This window comes from Triturus cristatus, chromosome 1_2, assembly GCF_964204655.1.
Source record: "Triturus cristatus chromosome 1_2, aTriCri1.1, whole genome shotgun sequence".
In the NCBI taxonomy this organism is placed as follows: Eukaryota; Metazoa; Chordata; class Amphibia; order Caudata; family Salamandridae; genus Triturus; species Triturus cristatus.
This window is the reverse complement of record NC_140580.1, coordinates 509,107,225-509,126,547: the sequence shown is the minus strand read 5'-3', so window position 1 is coordinate 509,126,547 and position 19,323 is coordinate 509,107,225. Positions and strand designations below refer to the sequence as shown.

General features: G+C 48.5%; 1 protein-coding gene across 2 annotated transcripts in view; it reads left to right on the top strand.

Annotated features, from left to right (window-relative positions):
• The window catches only part of DOCK1 (dedicator of cytokinesis 1), a 1,163,810-nt gene that overhangs the window by 972,346 nt on the left and 172,141 nt on the right, over positions 1–19,323 (top strand). For both annotated transcript variants that reach the window (XM_085606236.1, XM_085606235.1), the window contains exons 41-42: positions 14,795–14,936; positions 15,134–15,215. In XM_085606236.1, coding sequence (XP_085462362.1) covers positions 14,795–14,936; positions 15,134–15,215 — 224 coding nt within the window. The remainder of the gene's footprint in view (positions 1–14,794; positions 14,937–15,133; positions 15,216–19,323) is intronic.

The following is a 19,323-nucleotide window of genomic DNA, read 5'->3' as shown; positions in this document are numbered from 1 at the left end:
ACGTCTGAGCATACCCTTCCCACTCGGGGTGACAAATGCGAAAACAACTGTTGATGGACAGAATGCAGAACAATGTCATACATTCACCCCAGTACAGAGATTTGGGCCTAAATACATCGTTTTTTTGCTTCCCAATCCGTTCCAGGTTGAACCCAGCCATATGCAAATCAGTCTTGACCCTGTGCCTCATGGGTACAGTCCAGCCCAAACTGCCAAGCCAGGTCCTCCCGGGACTGACAGCAAGCATCCTAGGACCTGTTCCCAGAACCTAGACAGTTTGAGGCAATGCCACCGGAGATGGAGAATAGAACCCGTCTGTCCACAACCCCTCCAGCATTTCTCGGATGGACCCTTGTTCCATGTGTGAATGGACGCTGGTGTGAGATACCACTAGGAGACTATTTTGTAGGCCGCCTCCGTAACTGCCATGTTGTGTGCTGTATGATGTGTTCTGTAATAGATATCCCTTTATTCTTTCAAGGAAAGAGAATGGCCCAATTCCTCATCCCAGCCTATTTGGCATTTGGCTTTACCCAGTGAGGCACTGTTGGAAAGTAGAGCGTAGATTTCAGATATAAGGTGCTTATTGCCCTCCTTTGCAGACCAGCCATTTCTCAAACAGTAAGGGGGCGGGAAGTCGCCGACTTATAACCCGGAGAGGTCACCCAGTGCCACAGATAAAAAAACGGATCTGATATGGGGAGCGTGTAATCCTGACGAAGTTGGTCGAAGGGAATAACCCCCAAGGGGTCGAAGAGCGAGCCCTCCCTTTTGCACCCTTGATTGCGCCAGCATCCTCTCTAAGTCGCAGCCAGGGGAATAGTCAGGATTATCAACAATTAGGGACATAGGGGGGGGAACGTCGCCAGACCCCGCCTGAGGGCATCGTGATCCCATACTTTCATAGTCTTATCCGTAATCGGAGAGGAGTCAACCCCCACGCTATATGCTTGCAAGACATCCACGCCACCTGCCAGATTGTGCCTGCAACTGTCTGATCCATGAAGGACCAGTGCTTTTCAAAAAGAGGTCTTTTCCATTTCACCCGAAAGTGGAGTTGCATAGCATGGAAGTATCAAACAATCATGGGGAGCCCTAAGCTCCCCTCCCCTTAGGGCTGAGAGAGCTGATTATAATGGAGTTGTGTTCCTTTCCCTCCTCAAACTAATTTTTTGATAGCAAGTTGGAGGGAGCACAACATCGAGGGTGCAGGAGTCATCGGTAGGGGCTGGAAGATATTGAGAACACGTGGAAGTACCATCATTTTAACAGCTGCTATGCGGCCCAACCGGGACAGCCGCAGACGACTCCAAGAAGAGAGCAACTTATTTGTCTGTTCCAGGAGGGACCCATAGGTCACCGTTAATGTCTTTTCTATAGTAGGAGTGAGCTGGATGCCCAGATTCAATATGGCTCCATTCATCCAAGCCAAATGTATCCGGGGTCGAAGAACCGCATTGTGGGGGAGTAACTGACCGGTTGAGAATCTGAGACACATTTTGTTATAAAATTGAGTCTAAAACCCGTCCGGTCCCAGCGGGCTCCAGCAGCGCAATTGCCTCAACCACCTCGTCGACGCGTATTGGCTGATTCAGTTGAGATGCCAGTGGCGGTGGCAATCGTGTCAGGTGGATCCCCCACAGATAAAGTCTCAGGTCACTCCGAGGGCACTCCGAGTCAGAGTATAGGGCGCTATAGAACTCTTTGAAGGTTGCAGCGATGGCCTCATCCATGTGGACCTCCTCCCCTTTCATTGTCCGAGTTGAGCTCACTGCACCAGCCAGGGTCTTTTTACCAACATGCGCCCACAGCGGTCTCTGCTCAGATAGAGTTTGTGTTTAAGCCGGATGAGGCATACTCCACCCTATCCACATCCAGATGCTTCAAAAGAGGCCTCTAATGCTCCAAGTCTTGCAAGACCCTGGGGGCCTCCAATTCGGAGATTGTTGCTCCAGGTGTTGGCGCATCTATATGTATATCCGATAGTCTGCCGCCGAGATGGCAATGAATTCGCCCCTTACTACTAACTTCAGCGCCTCCCACACCAATGATAAGGAAGTGCTCTCTACGTTGTTGGTGTGGAAATAGTCCGCAAGCACCATGGGCAGTGCACGGGTTGGCCGTGACTCAATCTTAAAATCAGCTAGATAATGGCATGGTCCGAAAGGGAACATGGTTCTATGCATCTCTGACTTTGTCCATGAGAGTGGGGAACGTAAGAAAATAGTCAATGATCGCATACGATTTATGCGCCGCCGAATAGAAAGCGTAATCTCTCGAAGAAGGGTGTAGGTGAAGCCAGATATCGCACAGCCCCCCATCCGAAAGCCAACGGAGAACCTCAGACGTGAAAGCACCTGCTTATGAAGAGCTCTGACGAGCGATTCAGCATGGGATTCATGATCAAAATAAAATCCTCCCTTATCCACACTGCTGCATCACTGATCATAAGGGCCACTTGCAAGTGCATTAACGATAAAAGGTTCCTGTTGCTAATTTGGGGTGTAAATATTGGCCAGGGTGAAAAGAAGGGAGCCCCATTGGATAGGCACTACTAGGAGACGCCCTTTTACTTCTGCTATCGTGGATATTAGCTTACCGTAAAGTTTCTGGGGAAAAAAGATAGCTATACCATTGTTCTTAGTGGGGCCTGTGGACCAGATCTGGAGCACTTCTTTCAAGTCTGTGGAGAGCTGGGCCTTCAAAGACTGCAAGTCCTCATGCAGGGATGAGAAGAGCGATGCCATAAATACTTTCATGGCCAGCCCATCTGTATCCTCAATCTCCACCTAGGGGTCCGAATTCGACATGGGGGACTTGGAGGGCACCCATGCTGCCGTAGGTTTAGTAAGCATGTCGCTGAAGGACAGGTCTTTCTTAGCTCGCACGGCAGACATGATGAGGGTTGCCAGTTAGCCCAACGTACTCCAGAGTACCAGGTTCTGCCAATCTTCAGACTCAAAGCCCCCACTCAGTGCAAGGACATACAGGTTGGTCAGGCACCCCTCACAGGCTTGAACTGTAGGATATCTCCAGGCAGCATGGGGCCCTTGTGGGAAGCACCAACGACCCCTATAGCTGTGTCGTGGGCCAGCCAGGAGTCTCTGAAGTGCAACCCCGCAGCTAGGCAGCCGGTCTACCCATCAACATCTACCGGGCAGGTTGGCGCCTCCAACAGCAGTGCAGAAGGCAGGCTCTCCCTGCAGCCCCCAGTTGCAGCAGTGGGGGTGGGCACCAGCATAATGTCCAGACCACCACCGGGATCTCCTGTGCCACAACGGACCAGCAGCGCACAGTTCAGAGGGCTGCCGGCCCTTGTCAACGCAGTCTCCACTCAGCAATACAGCCGACCGGCCGCAGCTCCTGTTCGCACCTCCCAGGATCCGCAGCACAGGCAGGACTTTACAGCAGTGAGGGGGAACTCTCCCCCTTCCCTGGTGTTGCTCCCTGACTTTGGGTAGGTGGTAGGACGGCGTTACCCGCTGCTGCTGCTTGGTGGAGTCGGAGCGATCCGAAGGCACGTGTCATCTGGCTGTCCTCTTGGCTATGCCCTGCTTCTATTCTTATAACCTGAATCCTTGCGGATTTTGTTAAGGACAGCCATTTCTTCAAACATTTACCTTCTTCATAATCCCAATTGTGTTTACCTCTTAGCTATATTAGTTCAGCACCATAATACAATTGTGGGCCTATCATAGGCTTAGAATGCTGCTAAAACCAATCTTAAGGATTGACCCCCATATTATTCACAAATGTCTTCAAGCCCACACACAGAGGTAAATGTTCTTGCTTTTAAAAGGTTGAATTGTTCATTACACTGTAATTATCTCCCAAAACACATCCTTAAATATTTATACTTGTTAACTACTTCTAATTTTATTTAATCTACTTGCCATGTATGAAACAGATTTCCTTTTCCAAACGCAATAACTTTAGTTTTATCTAAAAGTTTGTTTCTTAGTGCAATAATTGTCTGAAGATCTATTTTTCAGACCAATAATGACTATGTAATCTGCTTGTAAAAGACATTGGATGTGTAAGCCACTCATTTTATTACTAACACTCTTTGTTGCTGTTAGTACTGAAGGTAGATCCAATAAAAGATCAAAAATAATCCCTGTCTCAAACCATTTTTAATTGCTATATTATGTGACAATGATCCCTTTGTATCCATTTCATCTCCTGCCTAATTATGTCTATGTATTTCTTGATGGATACAAAGTAGGCCATTGGGATCTCCAGTTTCACTAGCATATACCACAACAATATCTGGTCCACCAGATCAAATGCAGCATGAGAGTCCACCAAACAACAATGTATATTACCCAATGCTCAATGAATTTTTGTGCTAATGAAAACTGGCTAAAACAATGGGCTATGGTAGAGTGACTCTTTTTAAAGCCACCCTGTTCAACCAGAATTATATCCTCTATCTTTGTCCATTATTTGAATATGTCTAGATTATCATAGAGAATAATTACCCCCCCCTCCCCCATCTAACAATTTTACCTATCTATAATTTACTTGGGGCAGACCCGTCTTCTTTATTGAATATGGACTTTATGATTGCTCCCTTCCAACTTGCCAGGAAAATGGCTGTTTTTAAAATTCTTTGAAACACTAAAAAACATAGCCTAACCCACCAATCAGTGTTTGTTTTAATTATAATAGCCTTTAAATTATACGGGTTGGGAGCTCTCATGACTTTTAGTCACCTAATTGTTTCCTTTATGATTGCTATTGAAAATTGGTCTACTATTTCCTTATCTACTAAAAAGTTTTTTTTTTCATGTGGGCCATCCACATATCCATTTGGATATATTTTCTCTAAATAAATTGCCCAAATTTCTTCCCCAACCATACATCATACCTTACCTAATTCCTTTCCCATCCCATATTGGACAAGCTGCCAGAATGTTGTGACTTTTTTGTTGCTAGCACAACAATAATCATTTCCAGCATTTATCATAGTGTAATAATTTATTTTAATTTAACAACACTTTATAATCTCTTTTTACAGATTTAAGGGGGGTCTCTGTCTTGCAGTCATACTTAAAGTAATGCATCTTTTAAATTTCCTTATCTGGCTTTTTAGACATCTCCACTCTCCATCAAATCAGGATTGCTTCGTACTTATTTTAAGCTTCAGGTCCTTTTCACGTTGTTTGGCACAGTTTAACTTTACTTCTAAGCATGTGACTACCAGCCTAGTTATGTCATCGTGCCACCTTATGATAATTGACCGCCATTGTATATTCCAGATTTAATTTTGGTTTTGCTAAAAATTGGCCAACAGTAACACTTTTTTTTCTGTAATCCTAATAGTAAGGTGTTTTAAGGCAAGGTTAAGCAAATAGCCTTATTTCTTACATACAAGGCCCCTAATGTTATGGCTATAGGGCAACGTTGAATTTCATTAGTGAAAGTTTGTTTGCCAGGACTGTCAGAAGGAATACAACCATTTATACTAAACTATCACTTGAGGACAGATAATTTAATAATTCCAAATCTCATACTCAAGATGAGTTGTCTGCAAAAGCAGCTTGATGTTATAAGCAGATAATACTTACCTATTCAAATGGTCACTCCTTTGTAGATCTAATCTATGATTAAAGTCCTCCAACAATAGTACTAAATTTGATGAATACTTGTCAAGTATTCACAGCCAGGCCACTTAGAAGCATAATATTCCATATGCTCGAGTAATGGAATTGAATATTTTGGAGCCCAGTAGTTTCCTTAAACCATTTATATTCCATGAGAATACTAGAAGGCTAAGCAAAGTAGGCACACCCTAATCTATATCACTCAGGTTACCAGCCTCTCCCTGCATATCACCAATGGAGCTCAACCTACAAAATTGATTCACTTTAGGATAAGCAAAGTTACCTCATTCATAATCTTCTGTGTGTCCTAATGACCCTTTCTGTAAGTACCTGCTAGTCTACCCGCATTTTAGTTTTTTTGTTACTGAGGAAGTTTTTGGACTATAGTTAAACACACATGACCATGAATTCTTCACCAGGAGCCCACGTGTAGTTAGATTCACTATAGTTTTGGCAGTATCTTTATGTACTTGCTGTGTAATCGTTACTGTTAATAACTTTACTTAAGATATCTTTGAGTTTAAATAGCCTTTGCCCTTTTGCCACCGACGACATCAGAGCCCTGCTAGACAACGTCGAAACCGCGGCCCTCATCCTCCTGGACCTCTCGCCCGCCTTCGACACCGTCTGCCACCACACCCTGCACACACGCCTCTACAACGCAGGGATTCGCGACAAAGCTCTGGACTGGATCACCTCCTTCCTCACCGACAGAACCCAGAGAGTCCGCCTCCTTCCTTTCCGATCCGGAGCCACCAAGATCACCTGCGGCGTACCCCAAGGATCATCCCTCAGCCCACCCCCTCTTCAACGTCTACATGATACCGCTCGCCAACATCGTCTGATCACACGACCTCAACATAGTCTCATACGCCGACGACACCCAGCTAATCCTCTCCCTCACCAAAGACCCAGTCACCGCCAAATCCAACTTCCACGCAGGGATGAAGGCCTTCGCTGAATGGATGAAGAGCAGCCACCTCAAACTGAACTCGGACAAGATGGAGGTTCTCATCCTCTGCTCCACCCCTTCCGCCTGGGATGACTCCTGGTGGCCAGCCTCGCAGGGAACTGTGCTGATACCCACCGGCCAAGCACGCAACCTGGGGTTCATCCTGGACTCTTCTCTGTCAATGACCCAACAAGTCAATGCCGTCTCCTCCTCCTGCTGTAACACCCTTCGCATGCTTCGCAAGATCTACAGATGGATCCTCACCGAAACCAGAAAGACGGTCACCCAGGCCCTCGTTACCAGCAGGCTGGACTACGGCGACGTCCTCTACGCAGGAACCACGGCCAAACTCCAGAAGAGACTCCAACGCAAACAAAACGCTTCCGCACGCCTCATCCTCGACATCCCCCGCCACAGCCACATCACCGCCCACCTGAAGGACCTGCACTGGCTTCCCGTCAACAAGAGAATCATCTTTAAGCTCCTCACCCACGCACTCCATGATGCCGGACCAGCATACCTCAACAAGCGACTCACCTTCTACACCCCAAACCGCCAGCTCTGCTCCGCCGACCTCGCCCTCGCCACCATTCCATGAATCCACCGAACAACCACCGGTGGCAGATCCTTCTCCCACCTCGCCGCCAAGAGATGGAACACTCTCCCCATCCACCTGCGACAGACCACATACCGGCTGACCTTCAGGAGACTCCCCAAGACCTGGCTGTTTGACCTGTAGCTGCCCCCCTCCCCCCAGCACCTTGAGACTTTCACGGGTGAGTAGCGCGCTTTACAAATGGTTGATTGATTGATTGATTGATTGGACGTAGATTTTTTACATTTCCTTCTTCTGGTTTACCCAACTACCACCATGTCTCTCTGATGGAAGCTCCTTAAAAGGCGAAAAGTCAAAGGATCCAGAAGGACCCCTGATAGCCTAAATTGCAGCCCAATGACTATGCAAAGAAGACACAACCAAATCAAGGTAAACCATCCCTAAGAAACTCTAGGACTTTTGCCCCCTTCGCAAAAGATCAGAAAATACCTCTGACAGAAATCCACCTAGAAAAATGTCCTCAATGTGTTTGAGATCTTTAGTGTACTTCCCCCTTCTTGAGTTCGGAATGTAGGAGGCAAGGTCCGTAAAACATCCCAGCACTTCCAGCCTTTGCCTCTAGACCCCCAGAGACTGACTGTGAAGCAAGTTCTCTGGCAAAACTGAGTACCTGAGAGGAGGGGGATCCAACAGGAAAATGCAAGGAGCTTTATTGCCATATGGAGTAACCACAGAAACAAGGGCTGGCATTTCCAAAAGTGAACTACTAACTACAACTCCGAAGTTTCCCCTTTGATTTTGGGTAGTACTCTGCTTATGAGTGAGCCACGTGAAATTCATTGTATCTATCCCTAGCCTCCTGACATGGGAGAAGAGTACAGGCAGGAGAGCGTTCTGGGGAGATGCTAATAGGTCTAGCGACGTCGTCCCCCATCGATCCATGGTCTTCTGGAACACTCAAGGACATAGTGACCAAGACTGAGGAGGGAAATGTCTCGCTCAAAATGTCTGCATGCCCACTCTCACTCCCTGGAAGATGGATTGTTGTCAGGGAAAGAAGATTCTTCTCTGCCTAAATCCCTATTTGCTCTGTCAAAGAATCCATCCAAAGCACACAGGTACCTCCCAGATGGTTCAGATAAGCCCTGGTGACCCGATTGTCTGTCCTGATTTGAACAGGCCTTTTTGAAGATCCCTGGAACAAAAAACTAGAGGGCTTTGTGCACTGCTGCCAGTTCCTTCCATTTAAATGGATTCCTGGATTCTACCACAGCCCACAGCCCAGAGACCTTGAGCGATGAAGCTCCCCATTATCATTCCCCATCTGTAGTGATTGTTACCGAAATTGAGGGAGAGAGAGGCATTACCTTGCTCATATTTGAGACAGCCACCACTGCAATGTCTGGGCTTTTGAGACAAGATCTGTATTGGAGGCTTGTAGTTCTGGCAAACCGGGTTCCAGTGAGAATGGAAATGGTCAAGTAATAAATGAAACAGATGGAGGTGAGAGCAATGAATAATGAGACCACAATGTTGCTCTGTAATTTCATACATTCTCTTGCTGGAGCTTGCAGAAGTTTCAACAACTTAGTTATGTGTGATATCAGCTTCTGCCGATTACAAGAGATAAAATACTCTTCCTAGGCCACTGTTGAACAGGGCGTCTATAAACTGGAGCTCTTGGGAAGGAAGGAGATGTTGTTTTTTGTATTTCAGCACAAAGCTGGGTTTCCAGGAACTCGCATATGAGCTTGACAACTTGGAGACCCCTTGAAAAAGAACACATACAATTTAACCAGTGATACAAGTAAGGGAAAACCAACAGACTGAAAGAATGAAGGTTGCCCACCAAAGATGCCAAGGTCTCAGTGAAAACTCTAGGTGCTGAAGAGAGGCCAAATTGAAGCACAGAGAATTGAAACTGGTGGCCCAAGGCAAAGAATCTAAGAAACTTATGAGAAGAAGGGTGCATACGAATATGTAAGTAAGGATCCAGCAGATCGATGGATGCTAAGTACATGCCCGCAAAGATGAGAGACAGGGTGTTCTGGAGATCAACCATCTTGAATCTTTGATGCTGAAAGAATTTGTTTAGTGACTCGAGTTCCAGGCCCGGACGATACTTTCCTGAACTCTTTTGAATCAAGAACATTTCCATTTCTGGCACCTGAATAATGGCTCCCTTTGCGAGAATGCCCTGAATCTCCTGTCTTAAGGCCTGGGGCTTCTCTAGGTTGCATGGATCTAATGCTCAAATAAAGATGTTCTCTGGTCGGGAGAAAAATTATATTCTGTAGTCCTCTTTTACTAGCAAAGGCTACCTCTATTGCACTATTTATCACCCTCTGCAAGAATAGGGGTTTTAGGGGGATATGCAAAAGGCCCTACCCCCGGAACCATCAGGCCTAGTATAACAGTTTTCAGGTGCCATTTTAGCTTAACAGGCACCCCATCTAACAGGGACAGATTAGGAGTTTCTTTGCATTTGTGGTTAAGGATCATGGCTTAGGTTAGTGATGATGTGCAGCATGCCCTGAAGTTCCTTAGAGAGGCGGGAAGGACAGACCTGCTATTGGAGAAAGCCTTGGAGGATATGGGGCCTGTAGTGTAGCCCGCAGGAGGTCAGCTTGGGGAGTTGCTGCGGCCGTTATGGCCTGCACGTCTCCAGTAAAGAAAGTAAGGAGAGGGGCATGCTGTGGGCAAAGGGACATGGGCAGTGGTGCGGCACTCCGCTCGTCTCGGGTAACGTGCCATGGTGTGGTGTGAGAAGCGGCAGGGGCGGGGTTGAGAGAGGAGAGCCCCCTAGAGCAGGAAAGGTCAGTAGGCCCAAATTGATGGTGTATGTAGCATTGGGGTCCCCTGTGCGAGGTGTAGTCATGCGCAGGGGTTGGTGACAGTGTGAGGCAGGGCAACAGAGCGCACACACCTGATCGGGAGGTGTGCCTCTGGTTGGCTGCCTTACCTGCGGGGGTGGGCAGTGCCTCGCTGGAGTGTCCCGGGCAAATGGGCACTCAGACTGGGAGGAGTGTGATGACGGCAATCGCATGGCCAGAGAGTGTGGTGATGCCTCTCGACCACGCTGAGTTGGGCGAGCAGCAGATAGCTGTTGGCGGGGCCATCATCGAGTAGGGCCTGCCGCTGGATCTTTCTAATCCATGGACGCAGGCCCGGCAGCAGGCCGCAGATACAGCCACCAGTCGTATGAGGAGGGTGAGGGAGCTCCATGCAGTATGGCTATCAAGTAATGGAGTTTGGGTGGGCTTAGTCCCAGCATAGTTTGTTCAGGAATGAGGATCAGCTGGGGGGTCCCCAATGAGCAGTGGAGGTTTTGGGGGAGTGATCTCTCAGCCATTTAGATCTGGGTGGTAGCTCAGTTAGATCAGGGTGGCAGGTTGACCCAAGGATTTTCAGTGGGTGGTAGCGGCCAAGGGGAGTGGGGCTGCAGAGGGTTACCACTGGCCTCTAAGGCTCGTTCGGTGACATGGGTGGATGGGGCAGTGTTTCAAGATGGGGGGCCAGTGAGGTGTGTATGGTGTCATGACCCCCCTCTGGGTTTCTGGGGACTGCCCAGGCAGGGTCAGCTAGTGGCCAGACAGGCAGTTCAGGTAGTGGCATCAGCAGTGGTGACATCAGTTCAGCCGGGAGGGTCTGGTGCGGTCCAGCATCCCTGGCTTGAAGGCAGAGTCAGGTCAGTGCGGTTGGCTCTAAGACATCGGTGGACTTATCAATGGAAAGGCAAGGTCAAGGTTCTACGTCCACCTTGCGGGAGTTTGACCCATCTCAGGATTTTTATGATGATCAGTTTGGTGATAGTGGAGTGGGTGATGGAGAGGTGCCGGGCACGAGCGCTGATGGCAGGGAATTGTGTGGGAATGATGGATGGGAGTGGATTATGGCGAGGAAGAACTGGTAGAAGGGGAGATTGTGGACTAAGAGGCTGGTGAGAGTGAGTGGTGGTCAGCACCTCAGGAAGTGCAAGGGGGACGGGGAGCAGGTATCAACAGGAAGAGTTTGCAACCTGTTACAGCTACTGCAGCGAAGACGATGTCCACTCAGAAGGAACAGAGGCTTGTGTTAGGACATACAGCTTTAGTGCAGGCCACATCTTTGATGCCAGGTAAGACATTCTGTGGGGCACAGTGGCACTGGGGGTATAGAGGTTGGAGTACAGGTGCTGGGGGTTCACACGCAAGTGCAGGCGGAGAGTTTTCATATGTCAAAGGGTAAGTATGTGCAGGATCAGGGCACAGGTACGGATGCGGTTGGGGAGGAGGCGAAGGAGAAAGTGGGGGTGAGCGTAAAGTCTGAGGCTGCAGGAATACAGGTGGAGGACAAAGGTGCATAGGACAAGATGTAGAGTAAGGATGTGAGGCACCATAAACTACCTTACATGGATATTACAAAGCCTTTAGGAGCACATCTAATGTTGGCAATCAGGGAGCACATATGGAAAAGGGAATATGCAGAGATTTTCAAGCCTTTACATTATGGGTGAAAGAGGGCTCCAATGAGGAGGAGTATGAGTTGTCTCGTAGGCCAAGGGTACCTGTAAATATTGAAAACTGCACATCAGCATTTCTTATATATTCTTATATATTTGAGCATGTATTGTGAGAAGTATCCAGAGAGGTGTGTGACGTTGTTCAAATGCCTTAATGTAGAGAGGAAGGCTCAGTTCACTTTTGAGGGTGGGCTTGGGTTTGTTGCGATGAGGAGATTTGGGCGTGCCTTTCGGAGGACGTGGATGGGGTCTTGGTGGAGCTAGACTACAAATTATTCATAAAAACAATAACACCTGTGCGGCCAACCCCATCGACTTATATGGCGAGTGGCTGGCCGGTTATTTGTAAGTCCTTTCGGGGGCAACCCGCCCCAGCTATGCTGGATGCGGTAGGCAGGGGACAGGTGGGGTCCGTATGGGAATGTTGGTCTTACAACAGAGGGCTGTGTTCGCTGGATTTCTGTAAATACAGACACAAGTGTTTAAAGTGTGGAGGTAAGCACATGCTCACACATCGTGTGTCATGGCAATCGAGCTAATAGTGGTATGAGTTGGGGTACTTCTCTGATGCCTTGTTATGGGTATAAGAGTATGGAAAATGAAGCACTAAGGCTATGTGCCGTTTATGTGGGATGGCTAAGCTTCGTATTGCGACTGTTAATATTTGCGGGCTAAACGATATGGCCAAAAGGAGAAGTATACAAGACAACCTAAAATTATAGTAGCAAATATTTATTGCCTGCAAGAAACCCATATCGCGTAGAGTGATAGAGCCCTATTGGAATTCTTGTTCACTGTAGCACAACACAGGATAATAGAACTAAGTGGGTGGCCGTATTAGTGAAAGGGAACACTATTATTCCTGGCCAGGTGGCAGTGGATAGGTATGGGAGATGGACAATGGTGGAGTGTAAATATTGCACTGGGTCTTTTACACTTTGCTCGATATATGCCCCTGTCACAGATGACCCACAGCTGCTCAATTTCTTAGCAATAGAGCTACCAGCTTGGCCTGCCCCGTATATAGTGTGTGGGGACTTTATAATCTGAATGGCTCTAGAGGAGGGCAAGGAGAAAAGGTAGGGTGTTATACAGGATGTAAACCACAGTCTTTAAGATCCTTCATGCATCTTGTAAAAGAAATAGGGTTAGTAGATATCTGGGTCAATTTGAAATCACCTGATTCTGGGTACACTTACTATTTGCCTTGCCATGGCACCTTCGAAAGACTGTATTAATTTTAGTGACGCCATCACTGGTTAGGGGGTCCCAGGTAGAGATCTTCCCAAGACCAATGTTGGACCATAATCCTCTTGTTCTAGAGCTTCCTCTTGAGGGACTGGAAAGGGTGCCCAGAAGATGATCTTTCGAGAAGAGCCTCTTGTTTGATCTGTAATATGTAAGACACATGAAGGAGTGGATTCTAGAATTGTTTTAACTTAATAAAGGTAGTGCCTATGCTGGGGTAGTTTGGGATACCTTTAAAGCTGGTATAAGAAGGGAAACCCTTAGGTTTAGTATTGTTAAACAGAGGCATTCCCAACTCCAGATCAGAGAACTTTATCAAAAGTTAGATGAAGCAGAGGCAGACTTGGTTGTAGCCGCTTCATCTGGACAAGAGCTATCCCCCGTGTTGAGTCACTTAGCTATAATTAGGTTGCGCCTGAATACGTTTATGCATTAGAAGATTGCCTGGAAATGTGTGGCTAGAACGCAAGAGTGCAATAAATATAATGAACGGGTGGGCGTGTGTTAGAAGTCAGGTCAAGCCAAAAATAGGCCGCAGGGTACATTAATGAAATCAGGAATGCGCAAGGTAGAATTGTGACAAATCCGGATGAGGTTAGAGAAGCTTTTCGAGTATACTATACTGATCTATATAAAGCTCCAGTAATGCCTTGTTTCGAGCACTTAGAGCAGTAAACGACTCCAACAATATCTAATAAAGTAACCCAGGAGGAGCGGTCACTCTTAAGGGCGGCATTCTTTGTAGAGGAAATCCAGCTAGCCGTTCAGGATCTCCCTTCCTCTGGTATTCTATAATGTTTTCCTTTAGAACTTCTGGGTGAGCTGCCGGAGGTATTTAGGCAGGTTAGAAATGGAGAGCATATATTGAGGTCAGAAATTGCACCATTACTAAGGGAAATCCTTAAGGTGAATATCTCATCGTCACTGCAGCTTATGTTACTGGGTGTAGATGAGGCAATCATAGGGACGGGGGTCGAGCTAATTCTTATTGCGATGGCAGTTTTTAGGCTGAGTGTAGACTCTGCTTTTTTTTTTTTACCCCTTACCTCCTACATTCCACCAATGGAAGTGGTGCTTTTTATATATTTATAACTAGGAAAAGGCATTTTATGAGCGAAAGGGGAAGAAAGCGAAACTAAAAGGGAGGAGGAGATGGGGGCTTCTCTCGGACTAGGTGTTGTCCTATCATTAGAAGTCTGATTGCTTGACTGGAAGTGGAAGGGAAGGAGGGTAGGTGGTTCGGGCGAACCAGTGGTCTAATCTTATATATTGTATTGTATCTCAGGAACTTTTTTTTTTTATATATGAATATGTGATCTGTAATGAATTTCTATTTATACCCGATTGTTGTATCTATTACTATTTATCGTATTTATGTAAACTTGCTGCTGAAGTTTTGTTAAAGTCTTGGGTGGGGGATAAAATGGGTAAAAGCTCAATGAAAATGTTATATAAAAAAAAAAAGGAATTAGGACTGTGGCGAGAAAAGGCAGACGAGGTAGGTAATTCATTGTAAGCGTGTATTCCTGTATTTAGGAATTGAGAGCGCTAACTAATTTTTCTTTGTGCTATGTAGGATCGACGTGTGCTGATTACAGTCGAATTTGAAATGATTTTTCAATACTTTATGATCAAGTATTGCCTCTCATCCATATTTTGTTTTCGTCTTTTACTGGCATTTAAAGGCAGAATGTAAACCAAATAACTTTTCTTCTGAACGCTTTAGGTTGTATCTATCAGCCTGTATCTTTGATTGCAAATACAAGCTAATCAAGCAGAAAGCCAGGTCTTATTATAGTTATTTGGTTTCATGTCAGATAGCGGTAGAAGTTGCAGAAGCTGTAAGGCCTATAGCTTCAGGTGGTTTGTTTTTGTTTTACTTTACTTTAAGGCTGCCGCTGACTTAATTTCTGCTTCTCATTTGCTTCTAGAACAAAGTGTTCATTTACAGAGGGAAGGAATATGAGCGTCGTGAGGACTTTGAAGCTAGATTATTAACCCAGTTTCCCAATGCTGAAAAAATGAAGACAACCACTCCACCAGGGGATGACATAAAAAACTCACCGGGACAGTGTATCCTTGCAAAGAATCTCCGTGCCTTTATGGGTGGATATGACTTATATATACGACTTAGCAATTGGTTGGAGCGATTTAATATACTTCTGTGCCACAGGGTACTCAGAGCGTTCTCTTTCTAGCAGATAAAGCGGAGAATTAATCTTTTAAAGATTTTTTTGTCACAATGTTTATCCTTAATCCTTTTCCATTAGACGTCCAGTGCTTTACTGTAAAACCTTTACTTGAGTTGCCACCAAACTTTCAGAACAAGCCAGTGTCAGAACACATTCTCAGGTAATATATGAATTTTGTGTGATGGATACCAAATGAGCTTGTATTTGAAGGTGTGTTGTTCATAAATTAACCATTATATATGTCGATATTACTGTTTAATGTGTGAATCTAGATGCACAGCACTAGAGAGCTGCACAGTGGAGAATGTGCATGAGAGTTAGTGAATTTGCACATATAGGAAAAGAAAATGAGGCTAATAACAGAGAAGTCCAGTATCATGGAGGGTAACACAAGAATGGGGTGTTTCCTGAAGAGAGTGCTTATCAGTTACTTTTCATGTATGTGATCAATGACAGTTCCATACCTGAAAATCTGCATAGATCACAATGTTGCAGGGTTTTACATAAGCATTTGTTAACAGGCTAAGTAAAGGGTGGCCCTAACACACATTCGAAACAAGAACAGTGCTGACACTTTACAGCAGAAAAGTGACTTCACTTTTACATTTTAACAACTCATCATTACACTGATCTTAAAAAAGAAATACTTGAATACAAGTGGGGTCCATTAGTCACCTTCCTTACATGGGGCCTACCGCTGGCGGTGTGCCCCTTATCTCTTAGGGACATGCATCTTTCAATTCTAACATCTGCCCAGCCATATACCCAGCCTTCATCAGTAGGGTCACCACCACACACCTTGTTAGTGGGAGGGCATAGGGGGAATAGTGGGTTAATTGTTTTCCCTCTTCTTCTTTTTTTTCTCTCTATTTGGAGTTCCTTCCCGGTTGGAAGGGTAGAGTGTAAATTCGTCACGATGTTATGGACGGTGTAATCGCATAGTGGAGGAAAGGTCATACTACGCATATGAACTGTCTGAAACTGTACTGGTCACTATAGATTGTCTCCTTTCCGCAGATTAGCACAACAGCATCCAGGACGTGATACCCGACTTTGCTTTCACGTGACATGTTGTATTGTACATCTGATAGAGACTACTAGCCACAGCAGAATTTTTTTGCCACAGCATCCATGCGCGCCGGGGGAGGGGCGACATCACACGACTCATCCACGTACGTGATGTCAGCGAGGTCACATAAGACCCGCCCCGGTGCGCCCACGTCAGTTTTTTCCTTTTCCGCGTGCAACACGGATCCGATCCTTGCTACGGGCCTGTTAGGCCCCCTTTTTTCTTCCATTTTTTAGTGGAACAGTGTGCGTATGCCTTCGGGCTTTACTGGCATGCCTAGTGGACATCTTATGTTGGTGACGGACCCTCACCTCATTTGTATGTGGTGTTTGGGGGAGGATCACGGCACCACAGACTGTACACAGTGCCAACAGTTGAAGCCGAAGTCGTGGCGGGAGCGCCGGATGTAACTTCTCTCGGCGCGTCTCTCCAGGTCGACGTCCTCCCCTCTGTCTGCTTCGACGGACGGCTTCAGACTCGGCTGTGGTCGTCGTCCTCGACTTTCTGCGGTCACGTGAGCGTCGCTCCCCGGTGGATACGTGTCACAGTTTGTCCCCGGGGGCTGGTTTCCGGCCTCCCGGGGGCGTGGACTCTCCACGGGTGATGCGGCCCCGTCTTTCGTCCTATCCATCGTTTCCCAGTGTTGGGACGTTGAGAGTCCAAACGGAGGCATACGCGGCGGCTTTGCAGGCCTCGCTGGTGTCTCCTCCTGCGGTTATCGGTAGATCCCTCGCTCTGTGCAGGGCCCTCTGCGGTGCCACCGGTAGCTCCGGCCCCAGCACCGACTGGTTTGGATCCAGGCTTGGAGGATGTGGTACTGTTGGGGTGTGGTTCCTCTGGGGCACCTCCTTCAGGCCACGGCGTCTCTGCCTCGCCGCAAACTCCTGTGGGGGTCCCTGTGGTGTCGCGGGAGGTTGCTGGGGCTCGGGTCGCATCCCGAGCCTCTCTCGGTCCTTTGACAGGGTGGCCCTGTATAGCTTGAGGTGACACCGCTACGGCGCCGGCAGCAGCTGGACCGTGCGGAGCCATGGAGGTCGGTGGACCCTCCTCATCCCGCTCCGGGTCGCATCCCGCTCCGGGTCGAGGCCGAGGGGAGACCCCTCGTCCCTCTCCGGGCCCCTCTTGTCCCTCCACACAGGTGGGTGCCTCGTTGGAGGGCGAGTAGGAGGTTGAATCGTCCCTGACACCGCCGCTTGGGTTGCCGAGCAATCTTCGCCTCATTCTGGGCTGCAGCTGTCGGAGGGCTTCGTGCCACTCCCCAGGCCCATCTCGTTCCCCCGCACAGGAGGGTGCCTCGGCAGGGGTCGGGTCGGCGTCCCTCCGGCACCGCCCCGGGGCCGGTGCGGTTCCAGCTCTACTCCGGGCCCATGAGGTCCCTTGTCCGGCGTTGCCGGCTGGTGCCGACGTCCTACTTCAGGCAGTGGATTCTACGGCTCTGCGTAGGGGTCGTACCGCGGATTCGTCTTCGTACGCTCCTCCTTCTCTGGAGGCATGCATATTGGTGTCGTCCTCCCTGGAGACTGGTCGCCGTGTGGTGTCTTTTTTACCGGCGTCGAAGGGCGGCTCCCCGCCCTTCCTGGCGTAGAGGTGTTCGTCAGAAGAGCGGCAGGTCCCTCATTCTTCGGCTCCTTCTGACTTCCAGGTCTGGCCCTTGCCCGCCCCGCTTGGCCTCGAGGACGGCCGCCTTACTTTGCAGCCGTCGCCCACGGAGGAGCTGATTTCTCCACCGTGGGGCCCTATGGAGGCGGGTGCGGCCTTCTCTCACGTGGTGTCCACGGCTGTGGGCATCCTGCACATGGGTGATCCGGTGGCTCACTTTCCGGCAGACCATCTATTGGAGGTCCTCCACCAGGAATCTGGTGAGCGGGAAATCTTACTTCCCTTTGAAGGTTCGCTCCTTTCTTCCCTGACGGGGGCTTGGAAGCGTCCTGCTTCAGGGGACCCAGTGCTTCAGCATCTTCTGCACCGGCACCTCCCGGCGCCACATGACCCAGCGTGTCTTTCCCTTCACCCCTCAGCCGCCAGCCCCCTTTTGCGGACTGCTTTTCCCTCCCTGCCGCCGCTGTTGACTCCGCCGTCCCGAGAGGCCCGCTGGCTGGACTCTTGGGGACGCAACATGTTCTTCTCAACCAGCGCGGACCTGCTGGACCTTAACACCTTGTGTGTGCTGGCTAGGGCCTCCTCCTGTTTGTGGGACTCGGCGGCGTCTCTGGGATCTGCAGGAGTCTGGCCTGGTGGACTTACGGCATCATGCATTGGATGGCCGGGAGCTTGCAGCGTTTATTCTCTGCTCCGCTCTGGACATCTCAAAGGTGCTGGGCCGGGCCATGGCTTCCTCTGTCGCTCTCCGTCGCCATGCTTGGCTTCGGGATGGAGTATTCCCTGAGAATATTTGGGAGCGACTCATCGACCTTCCGTTTGATGGCAGCCTGTTGTTCCATGCCCCGGCTGACACCGCTATCCAAAGGGTCTTGGCAGGGCTCCGTCCTCCTCCTCCACCTTATCCTCCTCCTCTGTCCGCTCCTCAGTGACTTCTGAGTTGGGTTGATTCTGGGCCTTCTTAGGCCGGCTGTTCTGACTATGCAGTGTGTTTTCTAGCCGTTTACGTCCTTCCTTGGGACTTTGGCGTTGTTGGCTGCTGGACGGCCCTTGTGTTGATTGTGTGTGGTTCTGCAGGAGTTGTTGCGCAGACTTGGCTCTAAGATTGGGTCTTCTGCTTTGTTTGGGCTGCTTGTCAAGCCTTCAGCGGGGGTGTTTCTTTCCCCGTGGCTCTTTTGTTTTTTCCTCTGCGCCGGAAGTTCTTCCAAAGAGGGTTCCCATATCTTGGGACTTAACGTGCCCTCTGTGGGGTAGTGGTAGCTGTCATATGGCTTACGCTCTGCTAGAGGGTTCTGGTCGCCTTCAGATGCCTGTTCTCCATGGCGTTTAGGTAGGTTGCTTTTGCTTCCTGAGGTCGTGTGCGCAGCCACTCGTAGTGGTGGCCTGGGCATCTCCTCTTCTCCCTGCTCCTGTCCTGAGGTCTGGGATAATCCTGTGTTCTCCCTTGCTAGGCGTCACCTACTCTGTCTTTCTGGGGCCTCGGGCTGTTCTTCTTGCTTCTGGCTTTGACTGCCGGCACTGTTCTGGCTGGCAGGCTGCTTTCCATCTGGAGTGGGTTCGCCTTCTTTTCCCTAGTTTCCTTGGGTCCTCTAGGCTTCTT